The following is a 27928-nucleotide window of genomic DNA, read 5'->3' on the forward strand; positions in this document are numbered from 1 at the left end:
CGACCACTTCTATTTCCTGGGAAGTCACCGCACATCTGACAACTGGCCTTTTCACTAGGTTGTAGTGAGGTTAGATAAAAGCCAGTAGGAAGGGCAGGGGCTCAGGCCTTCCTGAATCCAGGAACCCTTCCACCCCACCTCACCCCTTGCTAGTAATCGGGACCAGAGAGAATATCTCTGCATCACGACTTAGGGAACCCAACGAGCACCCTGACGGTTTCAGAGAAGGAGCTGGGGAAAACAGGGAATGGTCCTCCTGAACCTTGATGTAGAGACAGGAGTCCTTGATACTTACAAGCTTCTTGCGTTTTCGGGGTTTTCCTGGCTTGTTCTCCTTCTGTTTTTTGGGTCCTCGTTTTCTTTTCTTCACACCCAATGCTGAAGGCAGTAGCCGAATGTCATCCTTATCTTTGAAGCAGAGAGCACCAGAAAACCTAAGCCTCTGGTTTCTGAGTCTCTGCAGCCCCTCAGTCTCAGCCTTTCTCACCTCCTCAGTTTCCACTCTCTAGGAAATCGGGCATTAACTCCTCCAAACCCTGCCTCCCTTCACTGGATGCAAACAGAGAGTGTTTCTAGTACTCTGGGATGCTCTGGTTCTGAATGGGAGGTCAGGGGTCAGAAGGGAAGAGAAGCCAAACCACTCCCTTTCCTCTCCTCCTACTAACAAGGGACCAGGCTCTAGGCCACGGGCTCTGACTGTGGCAGGTCCTTTCAGTCGCCGCCAGGGCGCCTTCTGCCTTCCCCCTCTCTTCGCCAGCTGGCATCCTGCCCAGGAACTGGGGAAGCCATGCCCAGCTGCTGGCCTGGCCTGACCCCAGAACTTGGAGTGGGGAGACACAAACTGGCAGCTCCCTAAGCCAGATGCTGAGAAGGGCGAGCCAAAGGCTGGACACCTGGGTTCTCACACTAACACCCTGGGGCCCTGACATCCTTTTTGGAATCAGGGAAGCCTCTATTTATATTTCTTCAGATAATCACCAAGCCTCCTGTCATCACAACATGGCCTTAAAGGAAAAGAAAGCCTTAGCTGGTCATTTTCACTTCTTGCCCACAGGATCATAGTGTCTGGCTCCTTCATCACACTCTGACCCTACGGGAGAAAGTCTCCACAATTACCGAAACCTTGCTCCTTCTCCCAAGTATCCTTTAATTTCTCTTCAAATCTATTCTCATACCCCTGCTCCCTTTATCCCCTAGTCTCAATCTTCATGTCCACATTTAGACCTAAAAATTCTTACCCATTCACATGGGTGCGGTAAGGGAGACCCGAATGAAGATACAGGCACAGACACACGTAGCACTGACATTCTCAAATGCACACCTATACACATACTCATGAATGTGAATACAGACGATAGCGTGTACCCGCTTTCAGCAGGGTTAGGTCCCTGGCTTTCTTCCTAAATGTCTCTGTCAGAAGGCCTGGGTCGGGTTCTTCCCAGATGTCCCCCCACTCCATTCTCCATGACCCCTACCAGTCTGTGAAGGCTTGGGGGCCCTTACCCCTTGTGGAAGAAGGCACAGATGCCACACAGAAATGGAGCCCTGGTTGGCCTCCCTCCCACACCAAGCACTAGACTAACCAGCCAGACCTGTCCTGTTCAGGCAGAGGCAGCTGCTGCAGGAGGGGAGAGCCTAGGCTTGGCCCAGCCTCTTGCTTGAGGACACACAATCCTTCCTCCCTCGAGATCCAACAGAAAATTAGCCACATATTAACACCAGCGGCCTCGGTTTCCATTGCCTCAGAATCCAGGCATCTCATTCCTTCAGTGCTACCTTTCCTCCGAACTCAAGCATCCTGTCCTCTTGCGCAGGGAGGCACTGTAGGATTGTCTGTCTGGGAGCCGTGGGTTGTGAAAACAGAGTGGGGACTGTAATAGGAAGTCGGTAAGGCGCCATGCTCCAGCAGCCAGCTCTCCCTAACCCCAGGGATTTCGGTTAATATGAACATGGAAACGGAGGCTGCCGGGGCAGTGGCAAGGGCAGGCCAATTGGCTAAGGTTCAGGAAAATGGCCTCGGTCACCACCAGCTGGAGGTGGGACACACGCCCTGGGACTTCACAGCCTGTTAACTCCTCTCCCCGCTCTACCAGGAGGTTCCCGAACTTGGGAAGGCACCGGTAGTGGGAAGACGCAAAAGCAAAAGGGCGAAGAAAGGAAGAGGAGGAAAATAAAGCAAATTTAAGTCCCAACCTCTGTCTCACCAGCCACTCAATGCTGGCCTGGAGCCCAGACTCTCCCACATCTCCGGCTCGGATCTGGGGAAGACGGGGCGGGAGGGGGGCGGGCGAGGAGCGGGGGGCGGAGCCTGGCAGTCAGAGAAAGGAGGCGGAGTCTCTGGGAAAGCCTCGCCTCCCGCCCGCCCCCTCTTCTTCTAATCTACCATCAATCTCTCACACATATATTTATTTTTTCTCAAATTCCCCTCCCTCCCCCACAACGAACCACCATAATAGGTCTGTTGCACATGCGTATTGCATGCAGGGGGTGGGTTTGTATTTTCAGGCCTTTTGCAAAGAAACTACCAGAATTTTCCGCACCACCCACAATCATTCCCCACCCCCACCTCCGAGGAATCACATCTATATATTATGTTATATTATTTCTCCAGACTTACCAGAAGGGGGAGGGAGAAGAAACGAGTTTTTGGCTTCCTGCTCCCTTCCCCCATCAACACGAGTGCTATTATTTTAAACGTTTAACAATGTAAGGAGACTGGAGAAGAGGGGGAAGGGATAAAATCGGTCTTGGGTAAGAATGTAAAACAAAATGGTGAGAACCAAAGCGGTCAGAATGAAAAACAATACAAGCCTCTAATATCTAAAATTCATATTCTAGAAAAGGGTGAGGGAGGACAACTTGAACAAATTTCCTGAGAGGAGGATTATTTTCCCCACACTTAAACAGAAATAATTAGCAGACTAAAAATATTTTCTCAAAGTTTTACCTCAGAAAGTCATCTGAGGGGGTGTATCTGGGTCACTCATTTGACTTGGAGGGCTGAAAGGGAGATAAAATTGCCCTGGGAGAGAGGGGAGGCGGGTTTTCATTTCAAATAAAAATTTAAAAGCATTTGACATATCTATTCAGAAAGCAAAGAGGGAGAGGGGGAGGGAATATCGACACAAAGACCCACCTCAACCTAAGATTCTTCCTGCTCCTCTCTCTCACGTACCCATATCCGAGTTCAAAACCTCCCAAATACCACAACCCAAATTCAGAATACAAGTAGGTGAGAGTTGCCAATTTCTTAACTAAACCTGTCATCCTTTCTTTCCCTTTATTTAGCACCTCTGCTGTTTTCCAAGCAACCCCTACCCCAATTCTTTATTCCTTTCCCTCATGCAAAATCAGTGGGGGCTCTAGAATAACATTAAAAAAAAAAAAACTTTTCCTTTTTTCAGACAAGCCTAGGCAAAAAAAAAAAAAAAGACTATTTTCTTTCCCCTTAGACACAACCCCCCCCCCAAATTTAGAAAGCTCCCCACACTCCCTCCTTCAAAGGTTGCCTCAGCAAGACAGAAAAGTTTGCCACATATGGCACAAAGATCAATACGGCAGTTTTACGAAGAGAATGATGTTAGAAAATTTGAAGTTGGGTGCATTTGTGCTGCATGGCACCCAGAGGTCTGGGGGTGTGGATGTCCCCCCTTTCAATTCCCAAGCAGGCAGTGTGAGCACTGCCCTCGCTCACCTATCCTATAAAAAGACTAGAAATAAACCAACTAGAAGATGGTCTTTGTGGGCCCACCGGCGGGGCGCCCGAAGCGAGGCAGCGGTGTGTCCCCTCCACGGCTGGTGGAGCAACCCAGAAGTGCCGGGTGACTCGTCAGCCCGAGGGAGAGGTTCTGAGTGATGGTCAAGCTGCAGAACAGCTGAGTGGGCAGTTCACGCCCCCCAACGTGGTCTGGGTGCGGGCGGTTTGAGCTGAAGAGTGAGTGACAGGGAACGGCAGCCACGTGAGAGTCACAGCTGGGCAGCTCGGCCACCCCAGACTGACTGGGTCATGGGGGGGCGCACTTGACACAAAAGAGCCCAGGGCAGGGGAGTGACAAAGGGGGAGGAGTTGGGGGGAGGACTTCGGTTTCCCCCTGCACTCTGTTCTCGCTCCCCAGTCTTCAGTGGCGCCGCCCCCCCAGTACAAGTTGCGGGGAGGGGGGGAAGGATCAAGTCTGATTCCGGGAAGTGTTCTGCTTGGAGTGTGGCCACCACCTGCCCCTAGTCCTCAGCCGCCCACGAATAGCCCACGACCCCTCCCCACGTGCCACTGCACGCCCCTAAGCGGACACAAAAGTCTCCGCAACTCGGGGGGGGGTCCAATGGGCGCCATTATCCCCCCTGCCTTCCCAACTCCTCAGGGGAGGGAGACTTAAGAACACCACTCGCGAAAACCCAGTTTTCCCTCAGTCCAGCCCCACCGGGGCCGAAGCCCGAGGGGCGCCCGCGCGGCCGCCCCTCCCCCACGCGCCCCTCCCCCCCACGCCGCCGTCCGGCCGCCAGGGTCTCCGCGGTCCCTCGCTCGGCCAGGGAGGGGGCCCTGGCTTCGCCTCGGCCGTTTCCTGCCTACCCCCTCCCCGCCGAGGGTAAAAAAAAAATCTCCTCCTCCTCCTCCCCCGAAAGCCGCGACCAAGTGGCCCGGTCCGCGCGCGCAGCTCGCTCCCAGCGCTCTCCAGCCCGGGCGACGGCGGCAGCGGCGGCGGCGGCGACGGGGGAGGGGTGCGGCGGGGGAGGGGAGGAGGCCTGGCCCCGCCGCCGCCCGGATCGCCCGGTCGGACCGCCGCGGGGCGATCGGCCCGAGACGGCGCCCCGCGCCCCGGATTCACCTCGCCTCGGCCGCGCGGTGGGTGTCTCGCCCCCGCTCGGCCTCTCGCGCCCGCGGCTCCCGCTGGGGGCTGGGGGAGGTCGAAGCGGCCGCTTACCTGGAGGCGGGGGCGGCGGCGGCGGGGGCAGCGGCGGCGGTGGCGGCGGCGGCGGGAAGAGGTGGCAGCCGGGGGGGTTGTGGCGGTCGCGGCCCCGGTCGTGGTCCGGCCCGCGCCCGAGTACTCTCTCGTCGTCGTACTCCTCATCGTCCTCGTCGGCCGCCTCCACCTCCTCCTCCTCCTCGTCGCCCTCTTCTTCTTCCTCTTCTTCCTCCTCCGACACCACCATCTCCTCCTCCTCCTCCTCTTCGTCCCTCAGAGGGGAAGCCATCCTGTGGCTCTGGCCCCCCCACCACCCCCCCACCCACCGCCCGCCCGCCTCCCCCACCGCTACCACCACCACCACCTCCTCCTCCTCCTCCTCCTCCTCCTCCTCCTCGGCGGCGGCGTCCTCCTCCTCACCGCCTCCCCCAGCCCCCAAAACCCCCGGGCCACCCCCCTCTAAAACCCCCACCCTCGGGGCCGCCGTCTGAGGAGGGGGGCCAAACCACCCCAAAAATTTTCTTGGAAAATTTTCAGGAGAGGAGAGACTTTTTTGCCTCTCTCCTCCCAAGAGAACAAGAAAGGGGGATTAAAAAAAATTATATATATATATATATATATAAAAGTTTTCGACTTCTCTCTACCCCCCTCTCCGTTGCCTTAAATATATTTAAATTCTGAGGGGGGCGCTCAGAAATATTTCTCAGAGCTGAGGCACTAAGATGGCCGCCTTGAAATTATTTTTAAAACAACCCCCCCTCCAGGACCGCCACCCCCTCCATGAAGAAAGGGAGAGGGGGAAAAATCCCCTTTTAAAACAAAATGGCTGGCTTAATATTTCATTTTTCACCCCCCCATTCTCCTCCCTGTTACACCCCCATCTCCAAGCTTTTACCCAGAAACCCAGAAATTTCTCCCTTTTTTCATAACTGATTAGTGCACAGATTAATAGAGATATTTTCCTTGTGTACTGAACTGTGTGTATGTGTGTGTGTGTGTGTGTTTTGGGGGGGCATGAAGGATTTCTGCATAAAACAAAAATGGCTGCTGTGACTAACTCACCCCTTATAAAAAATATTTGAGGGGGGGCATTAATCAGTAGTCATGCTCAGTCTGACATCAGCATAAATTGTTAAAGGTTAACTAGTTAAATACTAGTCCAACCAGATTTAATTTTTTTTTCTTTTCTTTACTAGTCTCTTCCTCCCCACCTCCCTTCTCTAAAGAAAAGCTTTTTTTTTTTTTTTTCTGAATACTTCAGAAGGGAGTGGTTTGATGTGAAGGGTTTTTTTCCCCTTCAGGCATTGAAAAGGAAAAGATGAAATATATGTTTATATATAAATCTGTTTCTGCATACCTCATTGAAGTCAGAATGCATTTAATCGTGTACGTATCTTTTAAGCGAGAAGTGGTACTGAATTTTTTTCTTTCTTTAAAAAAAGTGATAGAAATTCTAGTGACTTTTGGGAGAGAGATATGAATAGATATGATGATTGAGTTTTTTTTCAAAGGAGTCCATGTTTGATTCTCCCTTTCGCCCAGCCTTTTCGGTGATTTATAATTGCTGTAAATTTTATCTTCACTCTTTTCCCCTTTCCCCCCTCCCTGCCATTAATTGAATATAAAATTCATCTGACTTAGGAAATTAATTTGGGGTAAATAGAACAGATTTTTAGAATAAAGGGGAAAGAGTCAAGTCTGACGATTGTGAAATTATTTTCTCTTTTCTCCCATTTCAGTACATTTCCTTCCTCCACGATCTCCAACACTGACAAAGTGGATGAAACTGAGGTGCTGTGAAAGAGAAAAGTAACTGGGACTGAGAGAAAGAGGTAGGGGGTCACATTCAGGTGTTTTCATCTGACTTTCTAACATATGATTTCCACCTGTACTCCAGTGTTTATCATAAAATGGTTCCAGTAATCAGATGGAAGGTTGGAAAGGAATCCAAAAGTAGCGTCCTCCTCCAGGGACTTGACCAGAAAGGTCTACACAAAAAACAAGACTTGCCAGTTGGAGGTGGAACACTTGTACCTTTTCTACCAACAAGCAGTGCTAGCAAAGAAGGAGGGTAAATAGCTCAGTTCTTCCCTTATTCATTCTTGTCACTTTTTTCTTACTCTTGTTTTCTCCCATCCTTTTGATTTCACTTAGCTCCTTGCTTCCACCCCAAGCCTGTGGAATCATTTCTCTCTGGATTATTTTTCTACCTGTTAAGTAGAGCTGCTAGCCCTTCAGCCTCTGCAGTGCTCAGGAGCAACCTAAGAGGGAGGGACGGGTAGGCAGCAACCAGAAGGTATTAGTGATGGAGAATAATACACAAATTTTTAAGAGGCTAAAATATTCTTTGTTCCACCCCCAACACACTTTATTGAGCATTAGTTGCTATCCCTTTCTTAATATGAGCTTTGGAATTCTCTTGCTTCTTTCATATCATTCCTGTACTGAGTCCAATTCCTATTCTTCTACCAGATTTTGTTCTTCTGTCCTCTCTCTCAGTCTCTGTTCTAGTCTATCTGGGTTTCCCTCTCTTTCTGTATATGGGCTTCTCTGTATGTACGTCTTTATTTTTCACTAAGACCGTTTCTCATCCCTTGGACTCTCAGGCTCTGTCACCTCTAAGTGACTTTCCATCTCTGTCTTCTGTTTCCTTCTGTTTTCTGGTCTCTTTGTATGCCTCTTCCTCACGTGTGCCTGGCTTTCTCCTCTTTCTGCCCTACCTCATGGATAGTCTGTGGATCATACTGTGTCTGGGAAGAACGTCTCCACGTGTGTGTGTGGGCCACGCTGCGCATCATGTGCATCGCAGCCTTTCTGGCTCTGTGACCCTCTCCCTCCTTGGTGAGTGTCTCTGCCTGCTTGCCACATGTGCCATGATCTGCAGGTGTGGGTGACTAAAGATGGGTTTTGGGTGGCTGTGTGCATCTCTGTACAAACATTAGTCCTGCTGTCCCTTGAGTGGGCATTGTATACAGATCTGTTAATTTGCCTGATTCTCTCTCCCCTGTCCTTCCCCCGCTCTGCAAGTCTGTATTCTCTCCTGTTCTTGCTTCCTATTGACCTCTTGATTTTTCTTCTTCTATCCTGGTTTCCATCTGCTTCTCTACCTGCTTGCTCCTATCATGGTGCCTGCCTGCCTGTCTGCTCCTCCCTGACTGGCTGGCAGCCTCTTTCTCTCTCTCTGGTTGTCTGTCTGCTTCTCTGGCTGTTTGCCCACCACACTCTCTCTAGCCATCTGTCTCCTCACTTCCCTGTCTCTATCACTTTTTTAGCCTGCTTCTTTTGGTTTATCTACCTTCCAGGCCCTGCCATGGTTCCCTATCTCCATTTGCCTCTTATCTTACTTTTTTGTCTATTCACTTCTTTTATTTATACTTGCTATGTTCATGATTTTTCCTTACCTCCCTTTTATGTCTGTCTACTTGCCTGCTAGTATCCCACTGTTTAATACCTGTGTCTTTTAGACTTTCCACTTAACCAGCTGTTTCTCTCTTGGTTCCCTCTATGCCAACACCCCACCAATGGTAATGGTCTCTCCTCCCTGGCCCCAAACTCTTTATCTGTGTTCTTGCCATGTACACTACCGTGCCTTCTCTCAGCACCTGCCTTCATTCTCAGTTGTCTCTTTCTGTCTGTCTTTTTGGCTACCCAGGCAGTTAGCCTGCCTGCCTCAGTCTTTTCACCATTCTCCTAGGATCTTCACTGTCTTCCTGCCTTTTACCCTTTGCCTGGCTGGCTCTTGCTGTCCACATCCTGCTTGCTTTTCTTTTTTCTTCTTTGTTTTTCTAGTCAGTGTTTGAATAGGTAGTATATACACATGGTACAAAATTTTTAAAGTATAAAAGCTTTACTGTGAAAAGTAAGACTCCCATCTATCCCTTTCCCTCAGTCCTCCAGTTCCTCTCCCCAGAGGCAGCCACTATTTCACATCTCATGGACATTTTTCCAGTGAAAAATATACACACAAACACACAAGTTTACTTGCTTTTCACTGTACTCCTCCCAGTTTAGTGGCATGCTTATTCCTCTGTCAGTCAGTATCCCTTCCTACTTTAGGGGGACTGCCATCTCTTGCCTCTTGTCTTTTTTTATTCTACTTTAGTAGAATTCTAGTTTCTAGTGCAAATGGTTTATACTCAACTATTAACCTAAAGGTTGGTGGTTCAGATCCACCCAGCAGTGCCACAGAAGAAAGGCTTGGCAATCTGCTGCCATAAAGGCTACAGCCAAGAAAATCCTATGGAGCAGTTTCTACTCTATAACATGTGGGGGTCACCATGAGTTGGAATTATCTCTGTGGCAGTGGGTTTGGTTTTGATTTTTAGTTGCTGGTTTCATGCTTTTAATACCAGTATCTGAGAAGAACTTAGGAAGGGCTTGTTCTCTCCTAATCTAGTCTATTCCTCTTAGACAGTTGTCTTACACCCTTGTTGGTCTCTTCATCATTGAGGTATGTATTAATTGAGAAAAAATGTGAGAGCGCTGTCAGACATAGCTATAGTTAGTAAGTACAGATAGTTTCTAAGCTGATCTATCACACATACATAGGGTAGACAGAGGCCTATCCTTCTTTTCCCGCTTAGTCTATATGAATTCTTTAAAGGCATATGAATCTAGATCCTTTTAGGTTGTTGACGTAGGCCTGCGGAAGAAGTTTGTCTTCCTCCTAGTTTAAAAACTTTTGCTGCTTACTACAACTTGTCTCCTTTTTCACCCTTCCTTTTGGCTCCTCTTAAATCCCACCTTAGAGATTTTACAACTCTTTGGGGCAAACAAAGACACAGTCTCTATCCAGATCTCTTCCAGAGAAATAATGATAAAACTGCTACACACAATGCACTGTTGTTTCATTTCTGCTTTTTCAACTGCCCGTATTCCTGAGTATAACTGTTTCAACCTCTGTCTCTCTCTCCTCTCTTTCCCTCTCTCCCTATCTCACTTCTCTTTTCTTGTTTCTGTCTTTCCTCTTGTCTGTCTTGATCTTCATTCTTGTGTCCCTTTCCGATGGGCCATCTTCCCTCTCTCTGTCCAATTGGCCTGTACTCCTTCATCACCCCATCTGTCTGCTTGCAGTAATGTATGTAATCTAAATCCATTGCCATCGAGTCAATAGCAACCCTTTAGGACAGAGCGGTTCTGCCCCAGAGGGTTTCCAAGGTTGTGATCTTTACAGAAGTAGACTGCCACATCTTTCTCCCACAGAACAGCTGGTAGGTTTGAACCGCTGACCTTTCAGTTAGCAGCCAAGTGTGTGACCACTATGCCATTAGGACTCTTTATGTATGTGATAGCAGTTTATAAATTATAAAGCGCTGTGTAATATAAAACATTATTATCACTCTGCCTTCCTTTCTTCCTTGTTTTTTGCCTTTGTCTGCCCTCCTTCTCTCTCTCCACCCATTTCTGCTTGCCTGTCTGTGTTCCTATCGGAGATCTTGCCTACCTCTCTGTCAGTCATGCTTTCTCTCCCTGGCAGCCTGTCTGTTTTTTTGCCATGCTTCTTTATCTGCTCAGTTATTGCATCTCTCCTCCTGTGTTCCCAGGTTTCTCTACATTTCTCTTGCCTGTCTATTCTCTCTCTTAGGCCTTTTATCTGTGCCTGTGTATCTCACTCTCTAGCTGCTTGTCTCCCTGCCTGTCAGTTTCAATATGGGCATTACTCTCTGCCTTTTTCTGTCTTTCTGTACTTCAAAAAATAAAAATCAAATAAAAAATTAAAAGTCCATATGACTAATTGTTTGAGAAGAGTACTTTTTTTTTAATAAGAAGATTTCAGGTGAGAACAGGGAACTCAGAAATGGCACCTGTCAAATGGAAACCAGAAATTAGATGGGCCCTTGAAAAAAGAACTAGAAAAAACCTTTAAGAGACTCTAAAGCCAATAACGAGATTATTTATTTAAAGGAAAAATAAGAAACTTATATAAAGCAATAGTTTCTGATTTTTTCAAATCATGGAAAGTTATAATCCTTTCCCCAGGAGCAAAGTATGTACATGTGTGTTCATGATGTTACGAATATCCTGAAGTCTATGGACCTCAGGTTAACTCTTATATAGAGAACCCAGTGAGAATGATTGATAAAGTACAGACATGTCTGCATGCAGCAAGCAGACTGAAGGACTGAAAAGAGACTTTGCAATCTCTGATTCTCTACCCAAGGAGATGTTACAAAGATATTCTTAATTGTTTTTTGAAATCTGTAGGTTAGTGAAATTAATGAAAGTCATAGATGCACAGGATATCCAAGATCTAATCATGGAATTTGAGACATAGAAAATCATCCAAACCGGTGGTTCCCAGATAGCTAAGTAAGATTGTCCTTTCCTGGGAAAGTCTGTCTTTTATTCTGAGATTATGTATTTCTTATGTATACTTAATATATGTAACAAATAAATATGTACATAAGTATTTTTTATGCACACTCATTATATATTTAACAGTATTTTTTTTTAATGTCTTTTTTCATGAAATAAGTTAATCACAATACAACAGATGTTATGTGCTCCCACTTACATGAAATCGACAAATGTATAGAGACCAAAGCTTATTAGTATTTACCAGGCACAAGAGGGAGGGGGAGAGTGGGAGTAACTGCTTAGGGGGCACTCAATTTCTGTTGATGAGAGTGGAATAATTTGGCAAAGGATAGTGGTAATAATTACACAACAGGATGAGCGTAATCAGTATCACCGATTTGTATGTGTAAAAATCGCTGAATTGTCAAGTGTTTTGTTACCTATATTTTTACCACAATGAAATAAAACTTCTTTGGAAAAGTGTTTTCTAAAAATTAGGTAGATCTGTATGGAAGGATGTCTGTGATAGATATTAGAGATAGAGCAACTTTTTATACTTCTGTTGAATTTGAAATATTTTCAACATGTACTATTTTTATAATTACAAAACATTTTAAATATCTTTTTATGAAATAATGGTGATGGGTATATAGGTTTGTGTTTTATTGTTGCTTTTAACATTCTTAGTTGGCACAGTTAAAGACTCGGCAACCCCATGTTGATCACTCACATTTTTTTTTTTTTTTTTTGACATTTTACATTTTGCTGGTTGTTGAAATCTAAAAATTTGAGATAAGATCTACTGCTTTTATCTAACTTCTTGATTTTATAAAAGGAAATTTTAGTCCTTCATATGTCGTACTGATGATTTATCATATCTTTATACCACTTATGTGTATAATATTTTTCTCTAAATTGACTCATTTTCATTAACTTAAATGAATGTCCCATAAAGAAAGTAAATTTTATAATACCTAAGAAATAATATCCACAAATCCCTGATTTGATATGGTAATTATATTTTTCCTAATTTATTTTAAAATACAAATAATTACTAAAATAAAAATCAGTAAAAGAATAAAAGCATCCTGCTTGCAACCAGTAGTATAGGTACCATATTTTGGGAAGTATCAATGTAATTCAGTTTTATAGGTTCAGAAACTGGGGCCGAGATGTTGAGAGGATTGCCTAAGATCAAGTAGTAGTTAGGGGTCAAGTAGTCTGGTGTTTTTTCTACTATATACTACACAACTTCTAAATCAATGGGATGTCCTAGGTTTTAAAGGAACTAATATGTGAAATTGAAGGTCATATAACAATTATTTATAACAACTACACTGTAGAACTAGCAAAGGCAAATTTAATTGTTTTTATTACTTTTTTTTTTTTTTTTTTTAGTAAAGCAAAAAACAGTTTCATTCCGGCATGTATTCAAAGAGGCAAAAGTGGGAAACAGACAAGCATACTGTTAGAGCCATGTCTGCCCAAGTCCAAGGGAATACTACAGAATAGGCAAGAATGGGAAAGCGGACAAGCATGCTGTCACAGCCATGTCTGTCCAAGGAATGTTACAGAATCGCCAGTATATATTAACATTACAAGTGGGTAAAACCATTGAAAGCTTCATCTTTTCACAGATTGGCTAGAAACTGTGATACTACATTTTGAATTATCTTTCTTAAAAATCATTGGTACAGGTTTCAGTAACGACAGTCAAGAGGGTCTTCACTGGTCCAACAAATCTTACTATTTGCTAAATGCTAATAGAAAAAAATAAGAGTGGAAAGTATGTGGGTCTTTTGTGGTGTTTTATTAGTTTATGTGGAAGGTTCCCTAAAAGATGTTTTCCAAGGTTGTCCTAGATATTGTCTTTATACCTCAGGACCCAATTGATGGGTCCTTGTGAGCCCAGCTCCAGCTGGGTATTTATTACTGTATTTTTAAACTTACATGTTTTCTGACACAGAATTCCACCTCTCACCATCTGCCCTAGAGAAACAGTCATCACACTTGTGCATAAGATGACATACACGAAAATGTTCATTACAGCATTGTTTGTAGTAGCAAAACAATTGGAAACACCCTAAATCTCCACCAGTAAGGAATAACTAAATAAATTATGTAGCAATTAAGAAAAATGAGTTATAGTTATGTGTACGGCCATGGTAAGATCCTGTAATGTATTGTTAAATGGAAAAAAACAAGCTGCAGCCATCAAAGGCACAATAGTTGGTCTCAATTTGCCTGGAGCAACAGAGGAAGCAGAGAGTCAGGAATAGGAAGAGGATGTGGAATGTGTGGCGAATTGCCTTCATGAATAACTGCCTCCTTTACTATGAGACCAGAAGAGCTAGATGATGCCTGGCTACTATTACTAAACATTTTGGTCAAAGATTCTGTAGAAGAATCCTAATCAAAAGGGGGGAAAAGGCAGAATAGAATTTTACACTCTTACGGACTCTGAAATTTCTGGGGCCAAGGGGGCTGGATGAAACCCTGAAACCATTGCCCGGAGATAATTTTTAAAACTTAAACCAAAAATATCCCCTGAAGTCTTAAAATCAAACAATATTTTAGTTTAACTAGTAAAAAATATCTGTCTTGAGCATTATACTCTTTTAAGAACTATCTGTATGGTATCAAATTGACAACAGTAACTCGAATGAATAGATAGGAACCTTAGGGGGCAGTGAGTTTATGTTAACGGGGGAGGAAAAACTCAGAAAAGGAGGGTAAGAATGGTTGCATAACTCAAAGAATTGATTGGTGTCACTGACTTGTACATGTAGAAACGGTTGAATGGGTGTGTGTTTTGCTGTCTGTATTCTCAGCAACAACAACAAAATTAAAAAAGTAAGCTGCAGAACAGTATATACATTATGGTATCATTTAACTTATGGTTAAAGAAATTAAAAACTACTATGTATTTCTATAAATATATTTATAGAAATGTCTTTAAAAATTCTGGAAATATATATACCAAATTGCTAATAGTAGTTACTTTTGGGAAGGAATAGTTAAGGAGGATTTTTAACGTCATTGATAATTATGAGTTTTTACAATGAAAAAGTATTCATTTTATATCTTTGTAAACAATTTGATCACATTAGCAAATGGAGTCAAATGGGACAAAAGATAGTATGATTTCTCTAAAGAAACTATCTCACTAATTTCTAGTTATTCGAGGAGAAAAACATGTAAGCAAAGTATAATCAGTGGATATAATATATTTAAGCTTTTAAAACATTAATCGGGTTTCAATTTAAAGGCTAAAATATGAGGGGGGGAGGGTACTGTATTTTGTACTGAAGAGCATACAAAATGTGCTACCATTTATGAAGGAAAAACTGTGAATTCCATAGAATACTCACGGAAGAATACACAAGAAACTGTAACAGTAGTTGCTACTGGGAAGGGAGACTTATTTTTTCATTGTGCATTTTTTTAAAGTAATATGAAAGTTCATTAACAGTATGTGATAGTGACGAATGCTGTGGGCTGTCAAATCTGAATTCGGAGAAGAGAGATCTTGGGGAGGGGAGGTCAGTGAAGAATTTTTGTATGTGGTTATATGTGAAGTCTACCACTCGTCTGTCAGTTTGTTGTACTGTGGTGGCTCATTGGTTGCTGTGATGCTGGAAGCTATGCCAGTGGTATTTCAAATACCAGCAGGGTCACCCATGATGGACAGGTTTCAGCAGAGCTTCCAGACTAAAACAGACCTGGCAATCTACTTCTGAAAAAATTGGCCAGTGAATGCCCTGACAGGGAACACAATAGGGAATCCCTGATGGGGCAGGAGAACAGTGGGATATGGATGTAGATCTCAAATTCTCATAAAAAGACCAGGCTTAATGGTCTGACTGAGACTAGAGGGACCCTGACAGTCATGCTCCCCGGACCCTTTGATAGCCCAAGATTGGAACCATTCCTGAAGCCAACTCTACGGACAGGGATTGGCCTGGACTATAAGATAGAGAATGATGCTGGTGAGGAGTGAGCTTCGTGGCTCAAGTAGACACTTGAGTTTATGTGGGCAGCTCCTTTCTGGTGGCGAGATGAGAAGGAAGAGGGGGACAGGAGCTGATTGAATGGACATGGGGAATACACGATGGAGAGGAGGAACGTGCTATCTCATTAAGAAGAGAGCAGCTAGGAGTGCACGGCAAGGTGTGTATAACAATTAAAAAAAAAATTGACCAGTGAAAACCTTATGAATAGCAGCATTACATTGATATAGTGCAGGAAGATGAGCCTCTCAGGTTGGAAAACACTTAAAATACGAATGGGGAATAGCTGCCTCCTCAAAGTGGACTTGGCCTTAATGATGTGGATGGAGTAAAGCCTTTGAGACCTTCGTTTGCTGATGTGGCACGACAAAATGAAAAGAAACAGCTGCAAACATCCATTAATAATCAGCATATGGAATGTATAAAATATGAATGTAGGAAAATTGGAACGTTTGAGAATAGATATCTTAGGCATTAGTGAGCTGAAATGGACTGGTATTGGCCATTTTTAATCAGACAATCATATGGTCTACTATAATGGGAATGAAAAATCGAAGAGGAATGGAGTCACGTTCATTATCGAAAAGAACATTTCAAGAACTACCCTGAAATACAACTCTGTCAGTGATGGGGTAATAGCCATACACCTACAAGGAAGACCGATTAATACGAGTATTACTCAAATTTACGCACCAACCACTAATGCCAAAGATGAAAACATTGAAGATTTCTACCAACTCTGCAGTCTGAAATTGATCAAACATGCAATCCAGGTTCACTGGTAATTACTGGTGATTGGAATGCAAAAGTTGGAAACAAAGAAGAATGATCAGTACTTGGAAAATACGGCCTTGGTGATAGAAACGATGCGGGACACTGCATGATAGAATTTTGCAAGACCGGTGACTTCTTCATTGCAAATAACCTTTCTTAGCAACATGAACAGCAGCGTTGCTGGATGGAGTACACAGGAATCAAATCGACTACCTCTGTGGAAAGAGACGATGGAAAAGCTCATTATCATCAGTCAGAACAAGGCCAGGGGCTGACTGTGGAATGGATCATCAGTTGCTCATATGCAAGTTCAAGTTGAAGCTGAAGAAAATTAAAACAAGTCCATGAGAGCGAAGGTATGACTTTGAGTATATCCCATCAAAATTTAGAGACCATCTCAAGAATAGATTTGACACATTGAGCACTAATAACTGAAGACCAGATAAGTTGTAGGATGACATCAGGGACATCATACATGAAGAAAGCAAGAAGTCATTAAAAAGACAGGAAAAGACCAAAGTGGATGTTAGAAGAGACTCTGAAACTTGAACATAGAGTAGCTAAAGCCAAGAGAAGAAATGACGAAGTAAAAGAGCTGAACAGAAGATTTCAGAGGGCGGCTCGAGAATACAAAGCATTATAATGAAATGTGCAAAGACCTGGAGATAGAAAACCAAAAGGGAAGCACACGCTTGTCATTTCTCAAGCTGGAAGAACTTGAAAAACTTCAAGCTTGCAAGTTGCAACATTGAAGGATTCTATGGGCAAAAAATTGAATGATGGAGGAAACATCAAAAGAAAATGGAAGGAATACTGTACCAAAAAGAATTGGTGGATGTTCAGCCACTTAAGGAGGTAGCATATGATCAAGAACCAGTGGTACTGAAGGAAGAAGTCCAAACTGCACTGAAGGCATTGGCAAAAAATAAGACGCCAGGAGTTGAGGGAATACCAATTGAAATGTTTCGACAAAGGGATGCAAATGCTGGAAGCTCTCTTGTCTATAACAAGAAATTTAGAAGACAGCTACCTGGCCAACCAACTGAAAGAGATCCATATTTGAGCCCATTCCGAAGAAAAGTGATCCAACAGAATGTGGAAACTATAGAACAATATCATTAATATCACATGCAAATAAAATCATGCTGAAGATAATCAAAAACCGGTTGCAGCAGTACATTGACAGGGAACTGCCAGAAACTCAAGCCGAATTCAGAAGAGGGTGTGGAAGAAGGAATATCATTGCTGATGTCAGATCAATCCTGGCTGAAAACAGAGAATACCAGAAAGATGTTTACTTGTGTTTTATTGACTATGCAAAGGCATTTGACCGTGTGGATCATAATAAATTTTGGATAACATTGCGAAGAGTGAGAATTCCAGAACACTTAATCGTGCTCCTGAGGAACCTGTACGTAGACCAGTTGTTTGAACAGAACAAGGGGGCTACTGAATGGTTTAAAATAAGAAAAGGTGTGCATCAGAGTTGTATCCTTTCACCATACTTATTCGGTCTGTATGCTGAACATATAATCTTAGAAGCTGGACTATATGATGAACGTGGCATCAGGATTGGAGGAAGACTCATTAACAACCTGCGATATACAGATGATACAACCTTGCTTGCTGTAAGTGAAGAAGACTTGAAGCACTTACTGATGAACATCAAAGACTACAGCCTTCAGTACAGATTACACTTCAACATAAAACAAAGATCCTTACAACTGGGCCAATAATCAACATCATGCCAAAACAAGAAAATATTGAAGTTTTTAAGAATTTTATTTTACTTGAATCCACAATCAATGCCCATGGAAGCAGCAGTCAAGAAATCAAACAACATATTGCATTGGGCAGATCTGCTGCAAAAGATCACTTTGAAAGTGTTGAAAAGCAAAGGTGTCACTTTGAGGACTAAGGTGTGCCTGACCCAAGCCATCGTTTTTCATTCGCCTCATATGCATGCTAAAGCTGGATAGTGAATAAAGAAGACTGAAGAAGAATTGATGCCTTTGAATTATGATGTTGGTGAAGAATATTGAATATAGCATGGACTGCCAGAAGAAAGAACAAGTCTGTCTTGGAAGAGGTACAGCCATCATGCTCCTTAGAAGCCCGGATGGTGAGACTTTGTCTTGCATGCTTCCAACATGTTATCGGAAGGGACCAGTCCCTGGAGAAGGACATCATGCTCGGTAAAGTAGAGGGTCAGCGAAAAATAGGAAGCCGCTCAACGAGATGGATTGACGGAGTGGCTGCAACAATGGGCTCAAACATAGCAAAGATTGTGAGGATGGCACAGGACTTTTTTGTACACAGGGTCACTGTGAGTTGGAACTGACTTGATGGCACTTAACAACAACAACATATATGAAGTTGGCCTCTAAAGATAACTAGGATTTATATAATAGGAGGAGAAAGGGCAGACTAGGTCAAATAAGGAAGTATTTAGCAGAAAGCATGTGGACCTCCTATCACTCATTTGTCAATTTGTCATACAGTGATGGCTTGCATGTTGAGGTTTTCTCAAAAAGTTAGAATCACCAGATGACCCAAAAGTTTCACTCCTAGGTGTATCCCTAAGAGAATCGAAAACACATGTTCATACAAAAAAGTTGTACATGAATCTTCATAGCAGCATTATTCATAATAGCCAAAAAACGCGAACAACCCAAATGTCCATCAACTGATGAACGAATAAACGAAATGTGGTATACGCATACAGTGGAATATTAGCCATAAAAGTTTATGGAATACTGATACATTCTACAACGTGCATGAACCTGGAAGACATTACGCTAAGTAAAAGAAGCCAAACACAAAAGGCCACATATTGTATGATTCCATTTATATGAAATGCCAGAACTGGCAAATCCTTGGAGACAGTAGATGAGCGGTTGCCAGGGTCTAGGGGAGAGGAGAGTGGGGAATGGCTGTGAATGGGAATGGAGTTTCTTTTTGCAGGGATGGTAATGTTCCGGTACTGGTTAGTGGTGATGGGTGCACAACCTTGTGCACATGCTAAAAACCCGTGAGTAAAAGAAGAGTGTGAACTGAGAAAAGTCCTGGGTTTGGCAGTTGGTCACCTTTAAAGCTAGTTTTCTTAAAGAAGTTAAATAACAGATTATGAGCAACCATTAAGATATTATTTACAGAGTTTTTTAATTTAAAATTTTATCTATTACTGAGAACTATGTCACACGGTCAAAAGAATGTATATAATATATGTTAACTACAAAAAAATTGAAAAAGTGTACTCATCCAATTTAATAAATATAAAATTAGTAATATCTTTAAACCCTTATGTGGTCCTTGTATATCAGGTTCCCTCTTCTCTCCCCCAACCAGTATCCTGAGTTTTGTGCTTATCATTCCATTTCTTTTTCTTTGAGATTAGTTCCCTCTCCACTTGTAACTTAATTTTGAAAAATTTCAAACCTACAGAAAAGTCGAAAGAGTACAATGAACACCCATGTACTCTTCACTTAGACGTAGGTTGTTAACCTTTTCCCTCATTGACAAAAGTTCTTAATGGTATGAGCAAATGCTTACGATCTACTGTTAAGTGAACAAAACAGTATAAAATCATACCTGTGGTAAAATCTCAGACATGTAGAAAAATACTAGAAAAAAATTGTTAAAGTGTTGATAATGGTTTTTGCTGAGCAATAGGAGTAAGAATGATTTTTTTTTTCCTATAGCTTTTATATCTTTATTCTTCTTTCTTTGTCTCATGTACTTTGGACATGTTGTCACAAGGGGTCAGTCCCTGGAGAAGGACATCATACTTTGTAAAGTAGAGGGTCAGCGAAAAAGAGGAAGACCTTCAACAAGATGGATTGACACAGTAGCTGCAACGCTGGGCTCAAACATAGCAACAATTTTGAGGATGGCGCAGGACTCAGCAATGTTTCGTTCTGTTGTACAAAGGGTCACTGAGTCAGAAGTGACTCAATGGCACCTAACAACACAATATACTCTCTACCTGGTATTTTCCGTAAAGAGCATGTATTCTATAATTAAAAAATAAATGAATACATAGAGTGAGAGTGAGAAGACAGTATCATGAAGTTTGGTATTCCGAATAGTTCAAAATGTGCAGGAGGGTAAACCTGGAAGCAGACCACATACCTCAGGGTTATGAGGTAGAATCTAACTCTTTATCTCCAGGGTTTCTTCCACATTCCCTCATCCTGTGTAAAAAAAAACAAAAAACAAAACCCTGTTTCTTTAAGGCTCCCGCATTCAGTACGTCTCATTCTCCCCCGATCCTTCCCCTCATTCACTGAAGGCTGACACCTGGCTCAGTCCTGCATCTTGGGGAATGGTAGAATCCACGTGAATTCATCACCCAGATCTGTCAGCCCCTCAGCTCCCTAATTTGCAGAGACCTTTCTCTCCATTCCACTTTGTTCTTACCTCTGGATTTACCACCTCTCCAATACTAAAATTAAGCCCCCTACTTTGGCCACAACCTTTTTCCACCTCTCTTTTATTTTACCATTTTTGGATCCATGAGACACTCTAATCCCTTAACTCTTTCATTTTCTCCTAATCAGCTCCACCCTGTCTTCACCTCTTTTCCTATCCAGTGTAGTTTCCACATCAGCGGTCTATCATCTCAACCACTCTTCTGCCAATGCCTGTTTCCTCTTCTTTTTTCCTTCCTCAAAACCCCTAGCCTTGGATCACTTGTCTGTCCATTTACTCCTAGGATGTAATTGTTGCTGAAGAAAACACCACGATCCTTCAAATTGGCGTCAGTACAGATGTATAACCCATTCCAGAGCGTGTTGCCGTTGAGTTGATTCTGACTCAGAGACCTTACACGACAGGGTAGAACAGCCTGTAGGGTTTCCAAGGCTGTAATCTTTATGGAAGCAGACTGCCACATCTTTCTTCCAAGGAGCAGCTGGTGGGTTCAAACCACCAATCTTTTGGTTAGCAGCCAAGCACTTAACCCCTGTGCCACTGAGGCTCTTATATATTGCCCAGAAACCCTTCCATCTTTTCAGGGACTGTTTATCAGTCAGTGATCTCCTAACCCTCCTTTATCTCCCATTCAACTTGCTCCTTCCCAATCACATTTATCAAAACCAAACCACACCTGTTGCCATTGAGTTGATTGCGACTCACAGTGGTCCTATAGGACATGGTAGAGCTGTCCCATAATGTTTCTAAGGCTGTGATCTTAACGGAAGCAGACTGCTACTGATCTTTCACTTAGCAGCCAAGTGCCTTACCACTGCACCACCAGGGCTCCTTCAATAATATGTAAATGTTTGTATCTCCCTATCTGCAGAAGAAATCTTTTGGGCTTCTTTAGCTGCTACCCTAGCTTTCTACATCCATTCACAGCCAAGTTTCTTGAAAGAATTACCTGCATTCTCTGTCTGCTTCTTTACGTGTGCACTCGTTTTCCAACCCTTTGACCCCACCACTCCACTGAAACTGCTTTCACCAAGATGACCAATAACCTCTCATTTGGTGAATTCAGAGGGTATTTCTTAGCTCTTAACTTGCCCACTCCCTTCTTGAAATAGGCTTTGCTTGGCTTCTGTGGCTTCACATTCCTGTTTTTTCTCCTCCTTATCTGGCTTCTCCTCAGTTCCCCTTCAAGGAGGCTATATTGCTTGGATTAGTGGTCAGACACTACTTAAGAGCTTGGACTCAGGAGTCAGAGAGATCTGGGTCCATATCCTACCTCCACTTCTCTGGGTTTCAGTTTCCTCAATTAATATGGCTATAAGTACAAAAAAGTAAGCCTTATTTTTGTGAAGGTTCATAGTGTGAAGTCAATGAAATTATACATGTAAAGTCCTTAGCATGTGTTTGACATACAGTAAGCAAACAAAACTTCCCTGACTCTCCAAACCTATGAGAGGCGCCCTTCCTTTGTGCTACCATACTACCCTTTTTCTCTCATCAGACTGTGTTTACCTTGCTCATTATTGTGTCAATCCAGCATATTGCCAGGCACATATTATTGTTGGCTGCTCCAAGTATTTAATATATGGTAAAGGTAATATTTTAAATCAATGGGGCAAAAATGTATCATTGATAAATGAAAAATTACTTAGGAAAATATGAAAATCAGGTCCTTCGTACCATTTACCAAAAGAGTTTCAGATGGATTAAAGCACTAAATTAAAAACTCAAGAAAACTAGAATTAAATATACATGAATATTTTCTTGATCTTGGAGGTAAAAAAAAGGCCTTAAACAAGCAGCAACAACTATAAAGGAAAATATTGATTTACATCAATAAAAAATTATGTGAGAAAACAAAATTAAAAGACAAACCAGGAAAATATTTGTACCATTTCTGACAAACCGTTTATTCATTCAACAAATATTGTGTGTCATGTCAGAGTTGGCGATAATAGAACTTGCTCTTGCTGTCTTAAGCAGAAGGGCATTTTATCCTGGAAATTAAGGCTTACAAATTTGTTGGAAGGGCCAGAGAAGTACTGTAGTCTGGGCTTCCAGGAATGAGAACACTGTAGAACTGTCCCACCAAAGATCTGCTGCCTACCTCTGCTGTAATCAGAGAGCTGATCTGGAAGGTGCTGGCTCCAGAATATGCCAACATTGGGTAGGGACAGGAGTAAGGGAGTGGAAAGGAAGATAGTGAGCTAGTGTTAGTATTCTTGATAAAAGAAAGAACTCATAAAAATCAACAATAAAAAGATCAACAGAATCAAGTAATACAAAAGTAAGTAAATTAAAATGTGCAAATAAATGAGCAATAAAATGATGATTGCTTTTTTTTTTTTTTCCTACTGTAGCAAACATTTTCTCACAGTTTAGAAGTCTGAATTCAGGGTGTCAGCTCTAGGGGAAGGTGTTCTCTCTCTGTTGGGTCTGGGGGAAATTGCTGATCTCTTTTGAGGCTCCTGCTCCTGGCCAGTCTTCATGTGATTACTAATCTTTGTCGAGTGTCTTGTTCTGTGTCTGGGAACTAACCTAGGACTTAATATGCACTAACTCAGTTGACCCGTCCAATAATCTTATGATGTAGAAACAATAATCTCCATCTTACAGATGAGGAAGCAGGCAAAGGGAGGTTAAATAATTTGTCCAAGGTCGGAGCAGTTGAAAGGAAGAACAGGCATTTATGCCCAAGCTCTTTCGATTCTCTTGTACCTCAATGGATTTGATAAAGAAAATGAGACAATCAGGTGATACTATGACTCAAGAATTGGGGTGCCATTGCCAAAATCAGGGGACCTGAGAAAGAAACTGACTTAAAGAGGGCATGATGAGTTTGTTTCTAAGTTGTTTAGCTTGATAAAATAGAGTCATGTCCTTTTAGAAATAGCTTTCTGAGCTGTGGGAGAGTCCTCTGTACCTCTAGTACCTGATAAAGAATCCATATTCCGCAATATAACAAACAAACAAACCCAGTGCTGTCAAGTCGATTCCAACTCACAGTGACCCTATAGGACAGAGTAGACCTGCCCCATAGGGTTTCCAAGGCGAACCTGGTGGATTCAAACTGCCAGCCATGTGGTTAGCAGCTGAACTCTTAACCACTAAGCCACCAGGGCTTTCATACACTGCTCTGTCTTCTCAATTAAAGGATCTTATTAATCTAGTCTGCTCAATTGCACCTTAAATTACTATTGCTGCCTTTTAACTAAATCCCTTCCCCTGCCCTGCACTAAGGGAATACGTTAATAAAAAGAGGAAGATTTAAGCCCCAAATCTTTTGTCTTTGCTTTTTCTCAGTTTCTTTTAGATCTACTTTAATTGACCACTATGATGGAGACTGAATATAATATTCCTGTACAAAATGGTAAAAGCCAAACTTTTGTTGCCTTTTAACAATTTCATGATCTTTTTTTTTTTTATCAGCTAGCCAACTAGAAATACCCTGCTTTCCATTTATTCTCAGGCCTCAGTTGTTCCAGCAGAATCATCCCGACACCCTTCCTAGCGATTAACTATCTTTCAGGGTATAGATATGTGATGGTAAACACTAAGCGGAAGCTGGCTTCCTCTTGCTCCTTGACCTTGGCCCTTTCACCACCTAGCTCTCCTTGCAAGGAGTGTTATTGTAATTTCAGACTAAATTAGACATAATTAGTAAGTTAATTTTTTTAAGTTTCTGGCATATTCCAAAACTGTGTAATTTCTAAAGTGTATTTCAGAGCCAAATAATACAGTGTTTTAGTTTCAGATTTCCTGTAGACCACTCCCTCCATTAGAGAAGGAGTTTGGGCTTTGGAGTTAGACAGGTTGCGCCTGGAATCCAAGCTCTGTTGCTTAATAACTGTGACCCTGGGCAAGCTACTTATCCTTCAAGTTTCAGCTTCCTCAAATGTAAATCAGGGTTATTTATGCCTGCCTTACGTAGTTGTGAGGACTGAGTGAGCTGACTTACATAAAGCACTGGCTATAATGAGGCAGTTGATAATTGGTAGCTGTTATTCCAAACAGTCAGGTTTACTGTATAACCATTTCTCAGAGAGATTCATTTTTGAGTTGATTCCAAGATGAGAGGATTCACAGCTTGAGTTATGAATAGCACTTTAAACGTAAGTAGCAAAGGGCTGATTGCTCCCAATAGTTGGCCCTGTTTCCTTGCTTTCCCCCACCTTATGTAAGCTCATCTCTGGCATAACCCGAGCCAAACCGCATTGTACTAGACTCAAATAATTCTCCTCCTGAAGGTACAAACACTATTGTTAGGTTGGAAATCTGTGTTCACACATATGGTCTACTAATTTTCTAATCAAATGATACCTAGTCATACAAGGTGATTCAGCTTATTCCTGGTCCTTGGGATACTCACTCTTGGAACCCAGACACTGTGTGAGAAAAACCAGGCTGCCAGTGGAGAGGCCCATGTGGAGAACCAGTAGCTAGCAGCAACTTGCCAGCCATCTCAGTGAGCCCTCTTGGAAGTACATCCTCTAGCTCCCACTCAGTTCACCCCAGCCAACACTTTTTGCAGTAGAAATGAGCTGTCCCCACTGAACCCAGCCCAAAGTGCAGATTCGTTAGCAAAATAAATGCTAGTGGCTGTTCAAGCTGCTAAATTTTGGGGTGTTTGCTAAGCAGCGATAGATAACTGGAACAGCTTCCTGTTTGTCATGCAGAGAGGTTGGCATAACTCAGTGGTTGAGTGCACTGTAGAGTACAGTGGCCTTGGTTCAAAGCCCAGCTCTGCTACTTACTAGTTGCATGACTTTTGGCAAGTTGCTTAACCATCCTGTGCCCCAATTCCCTTATTTCACAGATTATAGAAATGGTACGTACTTCTTAAGTTGGTTGGGAGGATGATAATGCAGAGCTACCCTGTGATCAACTCCTCTGACAGGCTTCTGATAACTTGACCGTTAGTCTCTCATATGACTCTGTCTTTATGGCTTTTAGTGCTGTCTGAAATAATCGTGTCAACTTATTTGTTTATTGTCTCTTTTATCCCACCAGAGTGTATATACTCCAGTAAATCAGCAACCTTGCCTGTCCCATTTCCTGCTGCATGCCTAGTAACCAGAACAGTGCCTGGCACAAAGTGCTTACATTTTTTTTTTTTTCGGTGAATGGATGAATAGCACTTTGCACACACTTGTGGAAGACATCGTTAGCTCCTACCCAGTATCCATTCTCTCCTTCCACTCCTTCCATAGCAGTTGACCGTGCTTTTGTTTTGGGTGTCAATATAAAATACTATTCCAGACTCTTTGCAGCTAGTGGTGGTTATGTACCGCATTTCTGATCAGTGAAATACAATCAAAGGTCTGCTAAGCATATCTGGAAAAATCTTTGCCTTCTTGTTGGTAGGCACTGTTCTTTTTTCCCTATACTTTCCCTCCTCCTTGCCTGCAGTACAAGCTGGAAGTAGAGCAGTCAAGGTGATAAGGAAGAGGACAAAAATGAGAAACAGGAGAAGTCTGAGACATTGTTGTTCTAGTGGAGTTGCTACACCACTAACTCCAGACCTCTGTTCTGTAAGAAAATTAACCCTTTGTAGTTTGGCCACAGCAGTCAGGCTTTTGTTACCTGCAGCCAAATACGTCTCACCTAATATGGTATGGTAGAGTACTATCTACCCCTCTAGCCTGTCCCTTAGGAACAAGCTTATATATTTCATCTTCCTTACTACTGTATAGGAGCATCGGAAGAATTTAGCAGCACAGATACCACTCACTTGCCAGATCTTTTCAGTTCTCTTCAAATAGTGAATGGATTCAGGTAGCAGGGGACTTTGCATTATCTAAATCTGTTTGGCTCCTGAGTTCAGACAGTGAGATTTCAAGCAGTGCAGGTTACCTGTATTATTCATTCCTGAAGTAAACATTTATTTGCCACCCTATGCCAGACACTATATGGGTATTGGGATTCCGACTCATAGTGACCTATAGAACAGAGTAGAACTGCCCCACAGGGTTTCCAAGACTAATCTTTACGGGAGCAGATTGCTAGGTCTTTCTCCCGAAGAGCCACTGGGTGGGTTTGAATTGCAACCTTTTGGTTAGCAACAGAGCAAGGCTCCTTATTGGGACTGTAACCAAAAAAACCAAACCTAGTGCCGTCGAGTCAATTCTGGCTCATAGCGACCCTATAGGACAGAGTAGAACTGCCCCATAGAGTTTCCAAGGAGCACCTGGCGGATTCGAACTGCCAACCCTTTGGTTAGCAGCCGTAGCGCTTAACTTCTACCCACCAGGGTTTCCATTGGGACTATAGTGAGGATTAAGTCAAATGACTGAAGCTGGATGCCTGAGTTCCTACTGAACATTAATTAAGCTCCCAAAGGGCAGGAGCTATGCTGCTTCCCAATAAGGGAGAGGTGTAATTCTAGCAGTCTCTCTACCTCTGCCATCTTGTTCCTCATCTCACCCGTCTTTACCACCTACACCTCACTTCACTTATTCATTCACCATCTTTTTTTTCTTTTCTTTTCGAGTGCTTCCCACGTGCCTAGAATACCCAGTACTTGGGCTACATAAGTTTGTATTTTGAATGCCTGATCTTTGACTTCCCTGATAAAGATTAATTCAGGTTTCAAATTTTGTGTGCCTTTCCTACAAGTAAACTTCCATGTGCTCTTGCGGATCAGTCATAAAGAGGCCGTTCTACCAATATCACATCTATGTGGTCTTCCTAAACGGAGCTGGGGGGCTGGGTGCACTGATCGTATCCTGGTATCCTGACTGGGTGTTAGGGTCCCAGGCCCAAATGACGGATCTCCTCACTCAGCTCCAAGGTATATCCATATCAAAATTTGGAACAACGGTAAAATCAGTCAGACTAGTCAGAAACTTAGCCCTTAATGCTTTAGGAAGTTCTGCCACAGGGACATGGTGGGTATAAGCCAAGTGAAGACAGACCGTTGAGTCAGGTGCCAGGAATCCTTGGACTACATTATAGTATCACTTTTGATATTTTACTTTCGAGGGCCTTTATTGTTATTTAAGTATGTATGTACTATTTCAAGGGGAAGGAGTTGGGCCATTTTGAGAATCTGATGGAAATTTTAGCACCTTTCTCTAAAATGATACACATCTGCAAGCACAGGTATGTGTGCACACACACATGTGGAAACAGTTTCAGAAGGCCCAGGTTACAAATCCACCTGTGACCTGCCATGAAGGTAGAAACTTTCAGTACCATATATTTGGTCCTTTACTGTTTTCATTTACCTTTTTATGTGTGTATGATTTATCCCAGTGAGCGGGCAGGCTTCCTGCAAAGGTCTAGGAATTGAGACCTTTTATGCCTCTATATCTCCTCCCAGTGATATGTACATATAGGGACCCTAGCTTGTAGGAAGTATTTACTGGTTGGGTCCTTTGAAGCTGCTGTGGTTTACTAAGGACAGGCAGCTTTCCTTTCAGTACTACCTCCCTCCAAACCAAAAGAGATCGCTATAAGAGGACTTAGACCCCATACTCATGTACTATTTACATTTTAGGTTTTAGGCCAAGGCATTGT

The 27928-nt window shown here is 42.9% G+C and overlaps 1 protein-coding gene and 1 long non-coding RNA gene across 10 annotated transcripts in view; one reads left to right on the forward strand and one right to left on the reverse strand.

Annotated features, from left to right (window-relative positions):
• Positions 1-5205, reverse strand: part of CHD3 (chromodomain helicase DNA binding protein 3) — a 25242-nt gene extending 20037 nt beyond the window's left edge. For 8 of the 9 annotated variants that reach the window (XM_049859339.1, XM_049859337.1, XM_049859338.1 and 5 more), the window contains exons 1-2: positions 4920-5205; positions 296-408 (exon numbers count right to left, since the gene is read on the reverse strand). In XM_049859339.1, coding sequence (XP_049715296.1) covers positions 296-408; positions 4920-5190 — 384 coding nt within the window. In that variant the 5' untranslated portion in view covers positions 5191-5205. Of the gene's footprint in view, positions 1-295; positions 409-978; positions 1571-4919 lie in introns of those variants that run through there. The other variant, XM_049859342.1, reaches the window with a different exon arrangement.
• LOC126062163 (uncharacterized) overlaps positions 4715-27928 on the forward strand; it is a 27226-nt gene continuing 4012 nt past the window's right edge. Inside the window, exons 1-2 of the long non-coding RNA XR_007513984.1 lie at positions 4715-4840; positions 6641-6733. This is a non-coding gene — a long non-coding RNA (uncharacterized LOC126062163). The remainder of the gene's footprint in view (positions 4841-6640; positions 6734-27928) is intronic.

The sequence above is a fragment of the Elephas maximus genome, chromosome 19 (genome assembly GCF_024166365.1).
Source record: "Elephas maximus indicus isolate mEleMax1 chromosome 19, mEleMax1 primary haplotype, whole genome shotgun sequence".
Taxonomy (NCBI): Eukaryota; Metazoa; Chordata; class Mammalia; order Proboscidea; family Elephantidae; genus Elephas; species Elephas maximus.